The sequence below is a fragment of the Suricata suricatta genome, chromosome 2 (genome assembly GCF_006229205.1).
Source record: "Suricata suricatta isolate VVHF042 chromosome 2, meerkat_22Aug2017_6uvM2_HiC, whole genome shotgun sequence".
NCBI lineage: Eukaryota > Metazoa > Chordata > Mammalia > Carnivora > Herpestidae > Suricata > Suricata suricatta.
Window position 1 is genome coordinate 171615750 of NC_043701.1, and position 20637 is coordinate 171636386.

The 20637-nt window shown below is 35.8% G+C and overlaps 1 protein-coding gene across 1 annotated transcript in view; it reads left to right on the forward strand.

Moving 5' to 3' along the window:
* The window catches only part of ATRNL1 (attractin like 1), a gene marked incomplete at its 5' end in the record, with an annotated part of 743525 nt that overhangs the window by 113677 nt on the left and 609211 nt on the right, over window positions 1-20637 (forward strand). Inside the window, one exon of the mRNA XM_029920431.1 lies at window positions 10822-10976. Coding sequence (XP_029776291.1) covers window positions 10822-10976 — 155 coding nt within the window. The remainder of the gene's footprint in view (window positions 1-10821; window positions 10977-20637) is intronic.

Genomic DNA, 20637 nt, shown 5'->3' on the forward strand with positions numbered 1-20637 from the left:
CCACCTCTATACTACAATATACTTGAGGTCCATGCAAAAAAGTAGCTACCTTTTATATAGGAAATGGATGATTAAGTCTTTGGTGTTGTAAAAGCAACTTCATTTAAACATAACCACCCCCACCACCAAAAAAAGAAGAGGAAAAAAAAAAAGTAAAGAAAATAATAAGGGAAAAACCCAAGACACACTTCCTAGGGGAAAAAAACAGCATGTAATTTCTGTTCTTGACGGAATGTATTAAATAAGCAAACACCCCCAACAAGCAAAATAAGTACTACCATGTAAAAATATTAAAAAAAAGAAAACCCTCTCACATGCAAAAATGAAAGATTGCACACAAAGAACTCACATCTTTTCAAGCTTCAATAGTAAATATTCTACTATGTATCAAATACTGCATGGTTTGCCCAAGCTAAGATGAAACCACATCATGAATCAATAAGCATTTTGCATTTTCTTTCATATCTACTCAAAGTCATGCCTACTGCACCTCTAAACATTTCATTAAATCCAATTATACAGCAAGAGTGTTGTTATCTTGAATGGCTGGTAGATTTTGCCAATAACTTCTCCTCTATCTATTGAGATTGTCATTTAGTTTTTTTTTTGGTATTCTATTAATATGGCATATTATATTGATTTTTCAGACATCAAGCCAATTATGCATTCTTGGGATAATCTCTACTTGGTCATGGTGTATAATCCTTTATATTACTGGTTTGGATTTGCTAGTATTTTGTTTAGGATTTTTGTGTCTGTCTTCTAAAAGAATATTAGTCTATAATTTTCTTGTGATATTGTTGGTTTAGGCATTAGATTCCTTCTTTCTCAATGAGATGAATAGTGTACCATCCTATTTTATATTTTTGAAGAATTTGTGAAGAATTCACATTACTCTTTGTTAAGTACTTGGTAGAATTCACCAGTAAAGCCATCAGGCCTTCCCCCCACCTCCCCTTTTTTTTAATTCCCTATTTGGTCTCTTTATTTGTTATAGGACTATTCAGATTTTCTGTTTCTTATCTCCATTTTGGTAGTTTGTATCTTCCTAGGCCTTTGTTTATTTTATATTGTGTTTTGTATATAGTTGTTTAATATTGAATTATAAAGCTGACTTATTTCTGTCAGATTGGTAGTTATGTGCCTTCTTATTATCTTGATTTTAATAATTTGAGGGTTTTTTTTCTTTTTATTCTTGTTTAGTATACATGAGTTTGTCAATTTTTTGATCTTTTAAAAGAAAGAATTTTTTGCTTCACTGATTTTCTCTATTGTATTTCCAGTCTACATTATATTATTTTCTGTTCCAATCTTTTTTATTTTTTAAAATTCTTTTTACTACGGGCTTTTGAGTTGCCCTTTTATCCAGTCTCTTAAGGTAGATGTTTAACTGTTGAATTCTCATTTTTTCTTTTTTTTTAATTTATTTTTTAAATTTACATCCAAGTTAGCATATAGTGCAACAATGATTTTAGGAGTAGATTCTTTAATGCCCCTTAACCATTTAGCCCATACCCCCTCCCCAAACTCCTCCAGTAACCCTCTGTTTCCTCTCCATATTTAAGAGTCTCTTATGTTTTGTTCCCTCCCTGTTTTTATATTATTTTTGCTTCCCTTTCCTTATGTTCATAAGTTCTCTGTCTTAAAGTCCTCATATGAGTGAAGTCATACAATATTTGTCTTTCTCTGACTAGTTTTGCTTAACATATATGCTCTAGCTCCATCCTTGTAGTTGCAAATGGCAAGATTTCATTATTTTTGATTACTGAGTAATACTCCATTGTGTGTGTGAATGTGTGTGTGTGTGTGTGTGTATAGTGTATGTATACATATTACATACACACACACATACTCCATTGTGTATATTATGTGTGTGTGTATATATACATACTCCATTGTGTATATTATGTATAAACTCCATATACATATATGTAAAACACTCCATTTTGTGTGTGTGTTTCTTTATCCATCCATCCATCAATGGACATTTGGGCTCTTTCCATACTTTGGTCATTGTTGATAGTACTGCTGTAAACTTTGGGGTACATGTGCCCCTTTGAAACAGCACACCTGTACCCTTTGGATAAATACCGAGTAGTGTAATTGCTGGGTTGTAGAGTAGTTTTATTTTAATTTTTTGAAGAAGCTCCATACTGTTTTCCAGAGTGGCTGCACAAATTTGCATTCCTACCAGGATGCAGAAGAATTCCTTTTTCTCCACATCCTTACCAACATCTGTAGGTGCCTAAGTTGTTAATGTTAGCCATTCTGACTGGTATGAAGTGGTATCTTATTGTGGTTTTGATTAATATTTTCTGATGATGAGTGATGTTGAGCATTTTTTCAGGTGTTGGTTACCTTCTGGATGTCTTTGGAGAAGTGTCTGTTTGTCTTTTGCCCATTTCTATACTGGATTATTTGTGTTTTGGGTGTTGAGTTTGATAAGTTATTTATAGATTTTGGATACTAATCCTTTATCCGATAAGTTGTTTGCAAATATCTTTTCCCACTGCATCAGTCACCTTTTAGTTTTGTTGATTGTTTCCTTTACTGTGCAGAAGCGTTTTATTTTGGTGAGGTCCCAGTAGTTCATTTTTGTTATTTTTTCTTTAAATACATAGGTCTACAAATGAAGATTTCCCTTCAAGTATTGCTTTTGGTATATTCTATTTTTGTTTGGTCTTCATTTTCATTCATCTGAAAGTATTTTCTAATATGCCTATTATTAGTTTGGAGTGTCTCATTTCCACATATTTATGATTTTTTCAAATAACTTCTTTTTGTTTTAAACATTTTAATTCCATTATAGTTAACTACAGTGTAATATAGTTTCAGGTGTATGATATAGTGATTCAAAACTTCATGCATCACCCACTGCTCATCACAAGTTCACCCCTTAATCCCCATCACCTATTTCACTCACCCCCCATCCCTCTCCCCTCTAGTTTCTTTATTCTCTATAGTTTATTCTTTATTGTTCTCAGTTTGTTCTCTATAGTTAAGAGTCTGTTTCTTGGGGCACCTTGGTGGCTCAGTTGGTTAGGTGCCCAGCTTGGGTCATGATCTCCCAGTTTGTGAAACTGAGCCCCACGTTGGGCTCCGTGCTTTGGAGCTTGCTTGGGATTTTCTTTCACACATTCTCTCTGCCCTTTCCCTGATCTTGCACACTCTCTCTCTTGAAATGGACGACTAAATATTTTTTAAAAAGTATTTCTTGGTTTGTTTCTATATTTTTCCTTTGCTTGTGTTGTTTTTCTTTGCTTCTTTTTTTTAATTTTTAGAATGTTTATTTTTGAGAGAGAGAGAGAGAAAGAGAGAGAGAATAAGGGAAGGGTGGAAAGAGAGGGAGATATAACATCTGTAGCCAGCTCAAGGCAGTGAGCTGTTAGCACAGAGCCAGACGTGGAGCTCTAACTCATGAGCAGTGAGATCAGTGCCTGAGCTCAAGTGACTGAGCCACCCAGGTACCCCTGCTTGTTTTGTTTCTTAAATTCTACATATGAGTGAAATATATGGTATTTGCTTTTCTTTGACTGACTTATTTCACTGAGTATTATATTCTCTAGCTCCATCCATGTCATTGCAAATGGCAAGATTTCATTCTTTTCTATGGCTAAATAATACTCCGTTACACACACACACACACACACACACACACACACACACACATGCACACACACGCACACACCCATACTCCACATCTTCTTTATTCATTCTTCAGTTAATTGACACTTGGGCTGCTTCCGTAATTTGGTTATCGTGTCTCAAATAACTTTCTATTAGTTATTTCTAATTTCATTCCTTGTGGTCAGAGGGAATACTTTGTATATTAATCCTTTTAAATTTATTGAGGTTTATTTTATGACCTAGCTTATGGTCTGTCTTAGAGAATGTTACATGTGTACTTGCAAAGACTGTGTATAATGGTGGTCTATGGTGTTCTTCGTATGTCTGTAAGGTCCAGTTGGTTTGTAGTACTAGTCAGGTGTATTTCCTTATTTACCATTTCAATTTATTTTTGAAAGTTAGTATTGAAGTTTGCTATTGTTATTATTGATTTATCTACTTCTTCTCCCCATTTTTGGCTTATTTTGGGGGGGTTCTGTTGTAAAGTCATATATGTTTATAATTGCCAGAACTTTGTGATGGAATCGTGTTTTAATCATTGTGAAATATCACTATTGAAATTTAGGAATGTTTTTGTTTTAATGTGTGTTTTGCTTAATGTTATAGCTACTCCAGCTTTCTTATGTTTAATGTCTACATAGAATATATTTCTATCCTTTTTCTTTCAATATAAAGTATGTCTCTTAAATAGAGTATATAGTTGGTACCTGTTTTTTTAATCCTGTTGCAGTCTCTCCCTTTTGTTGGTATATTTAATAGTTTTAATTTAATGTTATTTTTGGTATAGGTGAATTGTCTGCCATTTTACTCTTTCTTAAATATCTCATTTGTTATTATAGATAATAATGCTTTTTGTTACCCTTTTTATTGTTCTTTTTGCATTAAGTAAATATTTTCTAGTGTAACATTTTAATTTTTTAATGGGTTTTAAAAAATATAATTATTTTAGTTCTTTAGTGTTGGTTTAGGGCTTATCATATCAGAAGTATATCAGAATATATGTCAGACTTCTATTAACCTAACTGCAGGGAAATATAAAAATGTTACTCTTTGGGGCGCCTGAGTGGCTCAGTTGGTTAAGCCTCCGACTTCAGCTCAGGTCATGATCTCACGTTCATGGGTTCGAGCCCCGCGTCAGGCTCTGTGCTGACAGCTAGCTCAGAGCCTGGAGTCTGCGTCAGATTCTGTGTCTCCTTCTCTCTCTGCCCCTCCCTCTCGTGCTCTGTCCCTCTCTGTATCAAAAATAAATAAAACATTAAAAAAATTTAAAAAAAGTTACTCTTTTATAACTCTATTTCCTTTTTCATCTTTTTTATGGTTTGATAATTATATATATCATCTATATATGTTGCAAACTCAATAATATAATGCTCTTATACTAATTTTATATAATTTTGTATCTCAAAGAGACAGTAGAAAGAAGAGCAAGTATATATTTCTTATGTAAACTTGCTATTAAATATTTTTTTGTGCTTGTTTTTCTTTTGTTCTTGTTGATTTGCATTACTATTTGGCATCATTTTCTTACTTCAACAGAGTTTTGCTTCCATCTGTCACTTTGCTGTTATTGTCAAATATATTACATTTCTATATGTTTTAGGTCCAACAGTGCAGTTGTATATGTGTTATTTTATAACAATTGTTTTTCCTTTCTAGCACTCTGGATTGATATGCCTGATTCAAAACTGAACAACTTCCTTTAGTATGTTGTAAGGCAGATTTTCTACCAACAAATGTATTACTTTTTTTCATCTTGTAATGCCTTCATTTTGTTCATTTTTGAGAGGTAGTTTTGTAAATAAAAGATTCTTGGCTGACATTTTCCTCCAGATTTCTTGAGGTATAATTGGCTAGTAAAAATTGTGTATATTTATTTGTGTATATGTGAGGTTTAGATATACATACATGTGAAATGATTACCGTAGTTAACCTAACTAACATACCATCATCTTACATAGTTCCCATTGTGTTTGGTGTGTATGGTGAGAAGGCTTATGAATCACTGTCTTAGCAAATTTCAAGTATACAATACAGTATTAGTAACTATAGCAGCCATGCTGTGTATTAGATCTCCGGAGCTAATTTATCTTTTATAACTGAAATATTGAATGCTCTGACCTATACTGTGACTCTCTCCCTCCCCACCGCTGGTCCCCCAGCCCTTGCAAACCACCAGTCTACTCTCTGCTGTTTTGAGTTTGACTTTTTTTAGATTCCACATATAGGTGAGGTCATGCAGTATTTGTCTTTATTTCACCTGGCATAGTATTCTCCAGATTCAGGGACACATGAGTGGCTTAGTCAGTTAAGTGTCCCACTTCAGCTCAGGTCACGGTCTTGTGGTTTGAGAGTTCAAGCTCCACATCGGGATTTCTGTTGTCAGTACAGAGCCTACATTGGATCCTTTGTCTTTCTTCTCTCTGTTCTCTCCTGCTTGTACTCTCTATCTCTCTCAAAAATAAACAGACATCAAAAATATTTTCCAGTTTAATCTATGTTGTTTTAAATGGCCAGATTTCCTGCTTTTTAAAGGGTAAATAATACTGTGTATATTTATAATTATTATATATAATATATAAATATACATATTTACATTGCATTTTCTTCATTTATTTATTGATGGGACTTAGGTTGTTTCAGTATCTTGGCTACTATGAATAATGCTTCGTTGACCATGAGAGTGCAGATATATCTTTGAGATACTGATTTCATTTCATTTGGACATATACCCTGAAGTGGGAATTCTGGATTATATGATAGCTCTTGGTAGTTCTAGTTTTAATTGTTTGAGACAGCTCTATACAGTTTTCCAAGTTGATTATACCAATTTACTTTCCCACCTTTTGCTTCACAGCCCCAACAATAGTTGTTATTTCTTGTCTTTTCATTATAGCCATTCTAATAGGTGTGAGGTGATATCTCATTTTGGCTCTATTTGCACTTCCCTGATGATTAGGAATGCTGAGCACTTCTTCATCTATGTGATGGCAGTCTGTATGTCTTCTTTGGAAAAATATCTATTCAACATCATTTGTCTATTGTTTAATTGGATTGTTCTTTTTTTCTGTTGAGTAATACGAGTTTTTATATGTTTTGGATATTATATTTTCTCCATTCCGCAAAGCCAAGCTGCATGCTGAGGGCCTCCCGTTTTCTTCCCGTGGGCAGTGCTTGGAGTGTTCCGGGCTATGCATCTTCTGCCACTGCAGCAGGCTTGAGCCCGTTGTGTGTACTCACGGACCATCTGCAGAAGCTCAAGTGTGAGCTTCTCAAGTGTGCTACGTGGGGGAGGGATTCACGGATGGCTGGGGACATGTTGGTGCTATTTGGAGTATGTTTGCAGGTGATGTATCCTATGAAGTTCATGGATAGGCCTCTTGGTGGAGGGAGTTCATGAGGTGATCAGTAGAAACCTTGGCTCTTTGCTGAGTTCTGTGCCCTAGTTCCCGAGTGCCCTTTTTCCTCCTTTGCCAGTCCTCTCATGGTTCTGGAGGGGGTGAGAAAGAAGTGGTCTCATTGGACATACTCCCGCTTGGCTGTGGCAGCTAGACGCGCACTATGCTCTCACTTCCCCTGGGGAGTGATTGTAGGGTGAAGGGGTTTCTCTTGGGAGTGAGCTGTTTTGCCTTGGGGGAGAGGTGGTGTGGTGATCTGAATCTGTCCTTCTTATCTTGGTCCTCCTGTTCTTGGAGCTATGCTCTAAGTGGTCCTGGGACTTCTCTGTGGACTTCTGGGCTCCCACAAAGGTACTCTTCTCCCTGAATAAGGAGATAAAATCTCTTTTTGAGGCAGGATGAGGTCAGAAAACTCCATCATCCTATGTCAGTCCCTACTGGGTTTCTCTTGTGTGCAAAAGCATCATCTTCCTCTTGCGACTTTTATGATTTTCTTTTTCTCGGTAGTCTTCAACATTTTTACTATTTTATATCTGAGTGTGGTTCTCTCTCTTTTTTTTTCCTACTTGGATTTCATTGAGCTTTTTGGACGTGTACGTTAATGTTTCTCATCAAATTTAGGAAATTGTCAGACATTATTTCTTGAACATTTTTTACCACTCTCTCCTCTGTACTAGTTTTCTCAGTAAATGTCTGTTGTAGCCATTAATGGCACTCCACGTTTTAACAGGCTCTCATTTTCATCTCTGTTCTTCAGATTGTTGAATCTGTTTTTTTTCTGTTTTCTACTTCAGTGATTTTTTTCTTCTGCTTGCTGAAATTTACCATTTACTTCTCTCATAAATTAAAACATTTTAATTGTACTTTTGAACTTTTTGGTGATTGCTGTATCTTTTTTATATTTGATAAGGCATTGTCATATTTTCCTTTACTTCTTTAAATCTTGTTTTCTTTATGACTGAATATATTTATAATAGCTGCTTTGAAGTCATTTTGCTTCATCGGGCAGCTGGGGCCTCGAAAGCGATTCTGTTGCTTGCGTTTTCTGCGTGTATAGCTTACTCTTTCATGTTTCATTACATGTCATAATTTCTCCTGAAAGCTGGACATTTTAGATAACATATTGTAGCAATTCTGGGTCTCTTATTTTTTTTAATTTATTTATTAATTTTTTTAATGTTTTATCTATTTTGGATACAGACAGAGACAGAGCATGAGAGGGGGAGGGGCAGAGAGAGAGGGAGACACAGAACGGGACCCAGGCTCCAGGCTCTGAGCTAGCTGTCAGCACAGAGCCCGACGCGGGGCTTGAACCCACGAACGTGAGATCTGACCTGAGCTGAAGTCGGAGGCTTAACCGACTGAGCCACCCAGGCGCCCCGACTCTGGGTCTTGATTCTTCCTCCTTTTCTGGAACTGTTGTTTATTTAGTGACTTCTGTTTATTTAGTGACTTTGCTGAACTGTTTGCTGAAAAGAAAAGTGAAATCTTTTTCTTCCCCCAGTGGGTCCTCTGATGTTTCTCTAAGGAGGAAGCCTGGGGATGCCCCAAATCACCCCTGGGTGATGGTAGTTTTAGCAGGGTTCTCTTTGCCCTCTGACCTCTCTGGTGAGTGCTCTGAGTGTATCACACCTGCCTGCCTTTCACCACTAACTGCTGGCTGATGGCTGTGGTGTTCTCAGCAATGCTCTGGGACCTACAGTGCTTCATCGTCTGCTTGAAATCAGTGTCCATAATTTTTCAGGCGGTGTCCTTATGAGGCCAGCCTTAGGGGTTCTGACCCTAGTAGGGCTCTTTTTAGCTGTCTTTTCCCCGCTTCTCTCTGGTGAACTTCCGTCTGTTCAGCGTCTGAGCTTGCTGTTCTCATGGAGCTGCCAGCTGTCTCCGTTGCTTCTGGCCAAAACCTCCCTTGTTCTTTTCAGTGCCCTTTAGGCTTGAAGTTTCCCCCCTTTTGTTACAAATAAACTCGTTTCCTTTAGGAGAGCTCTGGCACTCTCTTTTCCTTAGTCTGCCACTCTCTGGTGTGGTGCGGGGTGAGAGTCAGTGCCACTATTTTCGAATTGTATGTGGGTTAGTAGTGGCCTGGCCCTTCTGGAGTGAGAACGCCTCGTTATTCACAGGGCGCTGGATGGGGATGGCGGCCTTGGCTCTTCTCAGCCTGCACGTAACTTCCGCCCTGTGACTGATGTGCGGTAAAGAGATATTGGCCCTTCTGGCCTGCTAGGCCTGATGTGTAGCTTACATGGGGGGTGGGGAGAGGATGAGGGCTCAGCCCTCTCCTTTTTTCTCCTTGAATGGAGCTCCTACCACCAGAGCTGGGGGCCATGAGGAGTATTTGTATGTCTGCTCTTCCTGGTTAGATATCCATGGCCTGGACGAGGAGCTAAGGAATGAAGGAGCTCTCTGTTACTATACTTACCCACCTGGGGTTCAGCTTACTTATTGTGGAACTGGTTGTGTGTGTGGTGGAGGAGGGTGCAGACATGGGGAAGGGTGGGAGCAGATAACGGATCAAATATCATGGACTGCTGCTATTCTTTATGAAATATTTATTGGTTGTAAGGTGCCTGGCTCACCCAATCAGAAGAGCATTCAACATGATCTCAGGGGCGTGAGTTCAAGCGCCATGTTGGGTGTACACATTACTTAATAAATAAACTTAAAAAATTAAATATTTCTGATAAATTAAATATCATTTTTGTAACTTTTACCAGTTATAATTCTTTTCCTATACAGTGTGTGGAACTTCTCATATTGCCATTCTGGAAGTCAGCTCCATATTCCTTAGGCATTAATTGCTATAGTTTTTTGAGAGATATATATAGGTTTTTGAGAGATATATATTATTTATACCTTACTTACTATACTCTGTGTACTAGGCTTATGTTCTGATTCTCTTTTAGAACCAGTGCTTTATTTTAGAATACTTACGAAGTATTGATTCATATTGTCATGCAGCTCTATTATACAGCGGTACATTAAAGTGAAATATAATTGTGAACATAATTTATAGTACATTCTCTTAGTTAATATTTTATTAAAAGAACATTAATATTAATTTAATGTTTCTAAAAATGCATTGTGGTTTTACACAACAGTATGGATATATCTCAAAGATAATCTTAAGCAAAAGAATGTACACACAAATGAATACAAGCTATATGGTTCTATTTTATAAAGGACAAATAAAACAATACAAATATAACAGATGATCCTAAAATTTATATGGAGCTACAGAATAATGAGAATAGTGGTAATATTCTTTTAAAAATGATCTCAGTACTGTTTACTTAGTTGTGTTCATCTTGTGAAAATTCATTGAATTTTAGACTTATGTGCACTTTTATGCATGTTATATTTAAGTAAGAACTTAGTATATTATGCGATCCATAGGAATTATTAGTTTTCACTGAATACAGTTGAGAATACATTTATTATATTCAACATTCTATTTACTTTAGTATTTAAAATGGTGGTACATCGGACCTCTAGTTTTAAGGACATTTATTTCCTACTTTTATAAATGGAACAAAGTTCAAAATATAAATGATTATAAAATCATGAACAACTATGTTTAATATTGTGTTTCCTCAAACCATTTTAAGACACTGTGAATCTCAAAATATTTCAAAAATAGTGAAATTTAGAGGCCATTTATGAGCTGTTAAAAAAATAAAGCATGTTACGTTCACATTTCTAAGGAAAATTCTATATGCAAGTTAGACCCTTTATATAATATATATAAAATCAGAGAGGTATTTTTATCCTTTGTAATACATTTTTAAATTTTATCCTGTAGGACTATTTTGAAAGAAAGTGGGTTTGCCAGATACCTTCATTCAGCTGTTCTTATCAATGGAGCTATGCTTATTTTTGGAGGAAATACCCATAATGACACTTCCTTGAGTAACGGTGCAAAATGTTTTTCTGCCGATTTCCTGGCATATGACATAGGTATGTATCTGTTAGGATTGTACATACATAGTAGGAAATATCAGAAATTTGTCATGTAGAGATTCTCAAATACATTAATTGACAGCATGTGTATGTGTCATTTTAGAGATAAATTCAGTGACAGATTGTGAATGGAATTCTTTCTAATTTCAGCACAGTAGTAGTAGAGGGCCAGGAGAACAGACATTCTAGGTTTGAGTATCCTTTTTGAAGGCATTTGTGTATTGTATCCCTATGTGAGCAATTCACCAGTCTCTTGTGTTTGACTGTTGCCATATTAGTTTTGATAGTAGGTAGATAATGGAGCACTATCAAATTATATAAATTACAAATAGTAGAAATGCAAGCATTTTAGAGTTAGTGGGTATGAGCGAGCATGCATTTAGATTAAACACACCAGATATAGTTTCTTGGTGTAGGAAGATGATAGAAATATACAGACAATATATGTATAGAAACAAGATTTGAGGACAAAATGGAAACCCAGAACATACCTAGGAATGGAAGTAACTAAATAAGAATCTTTTGCAGAGAACCAGAAATACAGTGCATTTTTACAGTTAACTTAATTTTAATTATGCTATCTATAGTCCTAAATATTAAATGAATGTATTTTTTGAAATACTAAATTTAGCCACCCAGTAGACCATTATAGGGAAAACATTTGTTTCCTTTGTAGATATTAAAATATATTTAGCAGTAGTTCAGAGCACTTTCATGTGGTGGTATAAAGTAATATACCAATTTTAGCTATTAAACATTCTGATAAATAAAAATAAGAGATCAAAGAATAACAGAATAACACATTTTATAGATTTAAGAGGTATACGTTTGCTCTTGAAAGTCAAAAAGGCGCAAGGTCGGCTTTGAAAAATTATTTCAAGTGGTGGCATATAAAGAAAATTATGCCTATTAATACAAGGTTTGATTGTATTATGCATTTGGAAGGATATTCCTAGTGATAAAATTAAACATGCTTTTTAACTTTAAACTATGTGTATACCGTTCCCTGATTAATCATAAAAAATTCACTGCCTTTAGGATTTTTGATCCTAAATAATTAAGTATTTACCTTTTTGGACTAATAATTTGGAGTGACGATTCATGATCAAAATTGGATCGTCTTAGCTTTTAGTGGCTTGTAAATCAGTGCTGAGATCCCCCAAAATGTATTAAATGACATAATGAATTGAGGCTTCTTATTATGATCTATCATTGCCAGGCTGGGGCTGTCAACATACCGTCTTGGCTGTGGTGAGGAGGCTGTAAGCTTATTTCCCTGGTGACAGATGGTTTGTTTTTGTTTTATGAATAAAAATCCTAGAAACTGTAGCGTTCTCTTGTTACTGTTAAAAATCTATGAATTGACATTTTGAAACTTTCAAGAAGATTCTTCAGGGAATTTCCACCTAATGTCTCTAATGAAGAAATGAATGTTGCACTATTTTGTAGCTGACATATTGGGAAATTATTTTTATTTCTTCCATATTGCTCAAGATTATTATATTTTAGGTTTTATGTGTCAAAATAAACTTACCAAGGTGAAAAACATTAGAGGTATTAGTTTCAGAGAGAGAAGAGACAGAGAGAGAGAGAGAGAGAGAGAGAGGGAATGAGAGAGAAGAGACAGAGAGAGACAGACCAAGAGAAAGAGAGATCAGATTTTCATTATTCTGATTATTATTTGTTAAGCTTTTCTAAGAATTAGATAGTATGCTAAGGACCTTACACAGAATATCTTAACCTCTCTAATAACTTTGTAACAAGGTGTTAATATTTTCGTTTCCAGAATATTAAACAGATGAGAGTAAAAGGAACTTGCCCAAAGCCATGCAGGCAGCAAGTGGCACATACAGCCTTTGTAACTTGCTGTGGTCTTCCCACTTGACTACCACATGCTGCTGTTTTGTGGGTTCATTGTATGTTGTTAATTTTGGCAACAAATGATCAGACATCTGTGTTTAATAATGTTTCTTAATATTGTCAAAAGATAGAAGCAAATATCAGTTTCATTTTTCAAGGAAATTATTCAAATGGGAGAAAGAATAACATTTTAAACAGTATTATGTTTTAATATAACAGTAACAATTAACAAAGCATTAAGAACATTAACAACGAAAATATAAAGCAACTGCATAATTCACCACAGGATAAAAGTGTTTTATCTCATTTGATTATTTTTGTGTATTTCACAGTAAAGTTTTCCCTCCAAATCTGTTTTTATTCTCTTGGGTTTGTGTCATCAAATGCTGGAATATTTTCCTAGAAAAAAAATTTTTTTTTTATATTTCAGAAAATGTCTTCCAGAATAATTGTTTTTATTCATAGAGTATATTTTTTGTGGAAATAAAATACAACCATTGTGTAATGAATCAACTGGAAAATAGATCTGTTTTGCAAAAGGGTCATGTTCCTAATTTTTCTCTTTAGTACACTACCCTTGACTTTTATGTCATATTTACCTGGAATGCACATGAGGAGTTAACGGATTGCTTTGTGTTTTATGATCTTTAAATAAATAGGAATATTTGTGCCATTTAATTTTTCATTGCTCTAAAAAGTTCTATTTCAGTCTTACTGAATTTTAGAAAGTGAATATTGTTAACCTTTGAGGATATAATTTTGCCTTCATATTTATCATTATACTTTAGATGATAGATCTGGAAGGCAAATGACAGTAATATTTTTTACCATCTTTTAAGTAATAGTTTATTACCAAGTTGGTTTCCATATAACATGCAGTGCTCTTCCCCATAAGTGCCCTCTCCATGACCATCACCCTCTTCCCCTTCCCCGCCTCCCTCTTTAGCCCTCAGTTTGTTCTCAGCATTCAAAAGTCTCTCATGATTTTCCTCCCTCCCTCTCCCTAACTCTTTCCCCCAACTTTCCCCTTCTCATGGTCCCCTGTTAGGTTTCTCCTGTTAGACCTATGAGTGACAAACATGACAGTAATTTTTTAACATGTTTGTACTTTGGCATCCCCTTTGAAGGTTGTAGGTAAAAAACTCTAGATCTGTGTAATCAAGTTCTCTTAGATTAGGCACTTGGCATCTATATTTTAAAAAAAAGTAACCCAAATGCAACTGGTGATAGACTCAGGGCTGGTGAATGGGACTGAATTAACTATACCTTATGGAATGATAATATTACTTAATGTTCTAGTCTGTAAGTGTAGCTTGATGTTAGATAAATTGTTATCTTTTCATTGTTGTTGTGGGATTATTATTACTTTCAGAAAGCCACCATGATACCTTATTCAAAATTAAAATGATCTTTGTGGTAAAGATAACCTTCTGCTAAAGATGGAAAGGAAAAACATGCCTCTTGTTGATCTCATGAGACATTTATACTTTGAAACTCTTTGTACAAAGTCCACATTGTCCTACTAGTTAGTTTTCTAGGGTTAGTAGTTTGTTAGTTTGTTTTTCCCCATCTCTAAAGTGTCAGTAGGTGGTTTGAGTGAGGATTTCAACCTTTACACATGAGAGATTGTCATGAATTGAAACATACCTTGAAATCGAACTGAATTTTGAGACAATATTTCAGAATCATCATATGAATAGTTATTACAAGAATTTTAGGTAGGCCTGACATGTGCTTGGGATGCTTTTAATTACAAATGGTAGTTGTTATTCTCCAATAAGAGAATTTACCCAGTGGTTAGGAGAATGTATAGAATTCTGAAACAAGATGAAGGACAACTCAGAGGAGATACACCTATATTTTTTTCTTTAAAAAGATAGTAGAAATATGAAAATGTGATGTCCTGAGTTAGATTACTTCAGAATAGAAGAGGGAATAGGATTTCTATTAGGAATATATCTTGCAGAAAACAGGTAACTTCAAATCAGGTTAAAATAATAAGAGTTTTCAAAATTTTATTTTATTTGTTTTAAGTAAACGCTATATCCAGTGTGTGGCTTGAACTCAAAACCCTGAGATCAAGAGTCATGTGCTCTACTGAGTGAGCCAGCCAGGTGCTCCAATAATAAGAGTTTTAAAAATATTTTTTTGAGCATGACAGCTTTACTTAGGATGTTAATTTCTTTGTATGCAATTATTTAAAAACACAGTCATCAAAATTGGAAAGTAATTTCATGTTTGCAGAAGTAGTATTTTAATTGGAAATGTGTAATAATGTATACGGTTAACCACATAGTTAAAGCACACTTAAGGTGTAGTTCACTGTATGCTTAAAAATCCCTTGACTAGTTCACACAGCAGAGCTTGGTGTTTCTGTACACCCCTGCAGAGTGAGTGGGCGTGTGTGTACAATGGGTATATTCTTATAAGACTTATAATTTCATTAAAATCTTATTTAAATGGAAACATCTAATTATTTAATTTTTTGAACACCAGCAAAATTATAAAAATTCCAACTTGCTTGCTCTTCATGTTTAAAATTATTTTCATTTTCTGGAAGTTATTTTATTAGCTCCTTTCATTGTTAGTCAGTATTCTCTATGGCATTTGTTAAGTTCTTAGGGCTTTTCCTTCGTGAAAGCAGCACCCTTTGCCTGGCCACCTGAAAGAACATTCTCCTTGTCCATCAGAAAAACTCTTAAGAATTATTCACATATTCTTTTCACTGAATTTAGCTGACTACTGTGTTTAACTTTACTGTATTTTTTGCTCAAGGGATTCTTTTTCTTTCTATAATATGCTGTTACATAGAAGACATAGCTTCTTTTTAAAAAAGAGGCCAATATGTAAAGGAAAAAGTGACATTTCATTTTGAGGAAAGGGAGAGTATTTGTCAGATGTTTCCTATGGTGCCTGACATTTAACACATACACCTGTACAGTGTACACATAATAACATCTCTGTGGTATGTATTATTATGTTCATTTATAAAGGAGGAAACTCATTTAGCATGGTTAAACCGAAAGTCACATAGGTCATAAAATTGTATATTCAGATTGTGAACCCCAGCCTAAGCTCGAATTTCTTTTGATTCTACCCTTTTTCCCTGATTTAAGAAGAAAAAAATGGAAAGATCTTTAATTGGGGAAAAGGCATATAATATTTGTTAATATAGCAAGACACTCAAAATTAGTTTTATTAGTGAGTTAATCAGGTTTATAAGGTATATTTGAATTTTATTGTGCCTCCCCTCTTCTACAAATTGATCAGAAAATAGTGACCTCAAGAGAGAAAATCAAGGAGAAAGAAAAGAATAACGAACAATAAATCTCTCTTAATATCTACTAGCATTCTGAGAGATTGGTTTAAATGCAAAAACTGCTGAATAAGGCTTATTGTAATAAATATAAAATTGAATGGAAGTTTTCAAATGCTTTAACAAAATCTGAGGGGAAGGAGCCAGAGGAAAGTGGTCATGAATATAGAATCAAAATTTAAAAGAAATTATTAGCAATAGAACCCAACAGTGTTTCAAAAGTATAATAAATTATAACCAAGTAAGAGTTATTCTAGGAACTCATGTATGATTCATTATCAAGGAATCTATAAATATCATTTATTACATCAATACTATTTATGAAAGCCAACAGGAAATATCAATGTATGTTAAAACTATAAAATTATTTCCATTACGATTGAGAGCCAAATAGTGGTAATGCGCTTTTCCTGAAAGAGAATAAGAAACTAAATAAATGTTTATTGAGTGAATGTCAGGGGGGGAAATCCTGAGTGAAGGTGTGGGTATGAATTAGATAACCTAGGAAAAGTGTGCACCTTTTACAATGTTAAGAGCAGTTTTGACCTAATGGGGGAAAACCCAGTGAAGCACCATCATTTAAGGGGCCAGTGGGAAAATATTTTTGGCAACATTTTCTATTATAATTTTTCTATAATACTTTTTTTTGTAAAAGTATACAAACAGTTAGTAGAAGTTTTTCTTTAAATCCGTTTAGTTTGTGTCTTATATACACATTCTGTGTATTCTTTTTAGTAATATGAATACTGACTTTTGAACTGACATTTCAGTTGGATTATTAAAATAATCTTTAACATGTGTCCTTAAATATTACAGATACATATTTTCATGAAATATGAATACTTATAGAAAAATTAGCCAATGAATATTCACTTTCCACCTGTAATATTTTATGCATCATTGAGGAGATAAACTAGTCTCTGAATTTCAGCAAAAGTTCTTAATGTAAGTGTCTGGCCTTTTATTGGTAGATAATTCTGGTCGTACAGTATTCTGACTGCTGAAAAGTGGGCTTGAAAGAATGATAACTCTAATTTCTTGATCTTCTGTGTATTGAGTGTACCGTTTATAAATTAATATTTAGTACCTTGCAGTATTAGCTTTTTTATATCTATATTCCAGAGAGTATATTTTACTTTGGTCGTTTAGTCCTGTGTGGCCTTTCTGTTGGCATGGAATGGTATTTCTGTCAGTTTTCATGATGTCCGTAGCCATGTGGGTTTTGTTCTCATTTGTGTAGACTTGACCTGTTTATTAAGTGATAATGACCTGAGTGCTCTGGAAATACATTGTCTTCAAGGCAAGACATACAATTATAGATTGTAGTCAGATGAATAATATAACAGACGTTACAGTGTAATAATGGGGATAGAGTATATGTAAGCAAATTATATTAATTTAATATTGAGCTTTAAGGCATTTGAGAACTTCTGCATCTTACAGGAAAGCCAATCTGTGTTTTATATGAATCCTGATCAAGAATGTGAAAAATCAGCAAAAGAATTCATTTAGCTCAACATTCCGTTTTGTAGTTGAGGAAGCTAGAAGGCATAAGCAGGGAGACTCTATTTGTAATAACTGCTGGTATCTTTTCCTTTTCTCATTCTGTTGAATAATCTTGGCATGTTGGGCAAACATCAACGAGCATGAAAAACTGTATGTGCAAAAGTTACTTACCTCAACAAGCTTTTAATATGCTTGCAACTTAAATTTTGTTCCTCCTGTACGATTTTATGACTGAAAACAACTTGCCAGCAAGTTTAAGAAACCACAGAGGAAGCTTCACATTTACTGTATTGTATCAGTCAGTATAGGTTAGGTTATACTGTGGCAACAAACAGCCCTGTCACAGTTTGGGTTCTCTGGAAAGCAAGTTCTGAGACTGAGTTTAGTGTTCAGGGTTCTTATTAGGTCACTGGGATGAACATGTGTGAAAAGGAGGAGCCTGAAGCAGGATTGCACAGAAGGAAAAGTCAAGCAGACTTTAAGAGAAGTCCACATCCAATCCCAGGGGAACTCAGGGGGTGAAATGTCCATCAGAGTTATCCTTTGTTAGGACATTTCATCACAGTTCATTCTTTGAGCTACTCAGCCTACTTCAAATGTATTTGTCAACATATATTTCATTCTTTGTGCTCCTCTGGCATTTCAGTGACCCATTCTTACTAGGGAAACTTAGATTATTGCCTTGCCTTCTGCAGCTGGTCTCAGGGCTGCAATTGATATTCATCATGTCCCCCTCCAGTATTCTTCCTAAATATCCCTTGTCCTCAGTTGGAATCTCTTCTGATCTCCGTGTCTTGGCCCAGACCCTCACCCTTGGGTATTTGAGTCCCTTGATCATCATGTATCTTCTCCTCTGGGTATTGAATTTGCCCATTTACCGTCACCCTTGAGGAGAGGGTACCAAGAAACACCAAAGTGAATCATCTGCGTATGAAACATATTCCACTGCCCTCATTTTGTAACCTCAGTCCTACTTCCCTTTGACAGTCAAAGCCAGTTTTCCTTGCCAAGCTGATGACTCCTTTTTTTGCTTGCTTTCTAGACCCTTGACACAAAGGCCTTGAAATACCAAAGTGGCACTCTAGTGTATAGTTCAATGGGATATTGCTGTGGCCCCGGCCAGCGTATTTCCCCTTTGGGGAATAAGATCTCTAATCCTGCAGAGTCCAGATTTCCAGACTAAGAAGCACAAGTTACTCAACTGTATCACTGAAAGTGAGGCCCTGAGGAGTGGCTTTTACTCTTTGGGTTCCTGGACCTGTATATTCTCCCTACTGGGGAGAGAAGACCATTTAAAGTTGCTTAATTCCAAGGTTTATCCTGCATCTTGGTGCTTTGATTGTACCAATCCAGAAATCTATCACATTGTGTTGGATGGGATCCAGTGGATCCCATGGTAATGGTCTCGTTCCTGTACTTCCTTTGCTATCGTGGTGTCTCCTGATTACATAGGATCCCATGCTGCTTGATCAAACAAGCAGTTTGAGGCATGGTTTTAAGGCAGTCATACTGGTTAAGACCCTGTGGTTGGGAAAGCAAACTGATACTCAGAATATTTATCTATTCTTGTCAAAATGAATTGTTGGTTCACCTAGGGTGGAAGGGTCCCAATGCAGTCCATGTGTCAGTAAGTATATAGTTGGTGTTTTGGGGGAACAGTTTTATCCAGGGCCCAGAGTTGATATCTTGCTGTCAGGATGTCATTTGCTGGTAACAATTGCTAGATCAGCTTTGTTTAGAGGAGCCTAGGCAGTTGCATTTCTAAATGACCTCCATCTCTCTATCATGGCTAGTGTCTTCATCTCCTGTGCTAGCACTGAGGTGTTCTGTAACAGAGACTAACTGATATTAGCTGAGTTAGTAATTTGTTTGTTTATTGTTCCCTCTCTCTTCCATGTTAGATGCTCTTTGATGCCTTTAATTTGTGTCACAGAGATCTTTACCTTTTGTGCTCATTCAGATATGTCCATGCTCATGTCCACTCCAGACCCTCCTTGTTTCTGATCTTTCAATATTTCTCTCTCTGGGCTACTGACCGGTCAGCTAGACCACTATTTACTGCTCCTGGGACATTTCTCTTTGGGTACAGTATGGATGAGCACACTGCCCTCAAAGGCTGCCCGCGTGGAATCTTCCTTCCTTTTTCATTGTTTTTCAAGACCATACCAAAGGGAGTCTGTCTATGTGATGTCCATTTTTGATTTGTGCCCACCTCTCAAGCTGAAATATTTGCATTTTCTCCTCTTTGTATTGGGCATAGAGGATTTTTCATATGACCACAGCTGTAAGATAACAGGTGCTGGTGTAACACTTTCAGGTAAAATGGGATCCGAGCTACCTGTTCATGCACGTTGCCTGTGCATTGTGATTTTGCTCATGCTTGATCTTGGGTGCCACTTGCATTTTATGTTCGTACAATTCTTGGTAAAAGAGCCAATTCATGATATAAAACTCTAAACACATGGCTACTTGATAATCCTTGTCAGGGACTCCATCTCTACCAGGGCCCAATAATGAGGCAGAAATAAGAGTATAAACTTTTCCACCACGGATGGCATGGCCTTTGACAGGTGTATGGGGTTTGCATTGAGATTTGTTCACTGGAGCTTTCTGTATTTTCATGTGCTACTTTTTCCAACAGCACCACCACCAATAGCCATAATTGTACTGGGTCAGGCAACCCTAACCTCAAGGCTGCATACAAGTGTAGCTGAATCTATGCAGAGTTATTCCCTACCCTGGCGTGTACTCACAGCTTGCAGCCTTTCGTGTTGTTCAGTATGTGTTTTGGAGCAGTATTTCCGAGACTGGAATATGCTACCTTCAGAATCCAAAGGGACTTACCAGATGGTTTGCTTTCTGCTTTTCTTGGGAATTGCAAGATGTGATCATTGGTCTTTAGTTCAGATGAGCTGTCTTAGGATGTTCTTGACCACTGGATCTCTAAGTATTTTTACTAATAGGAAATCTGAATCT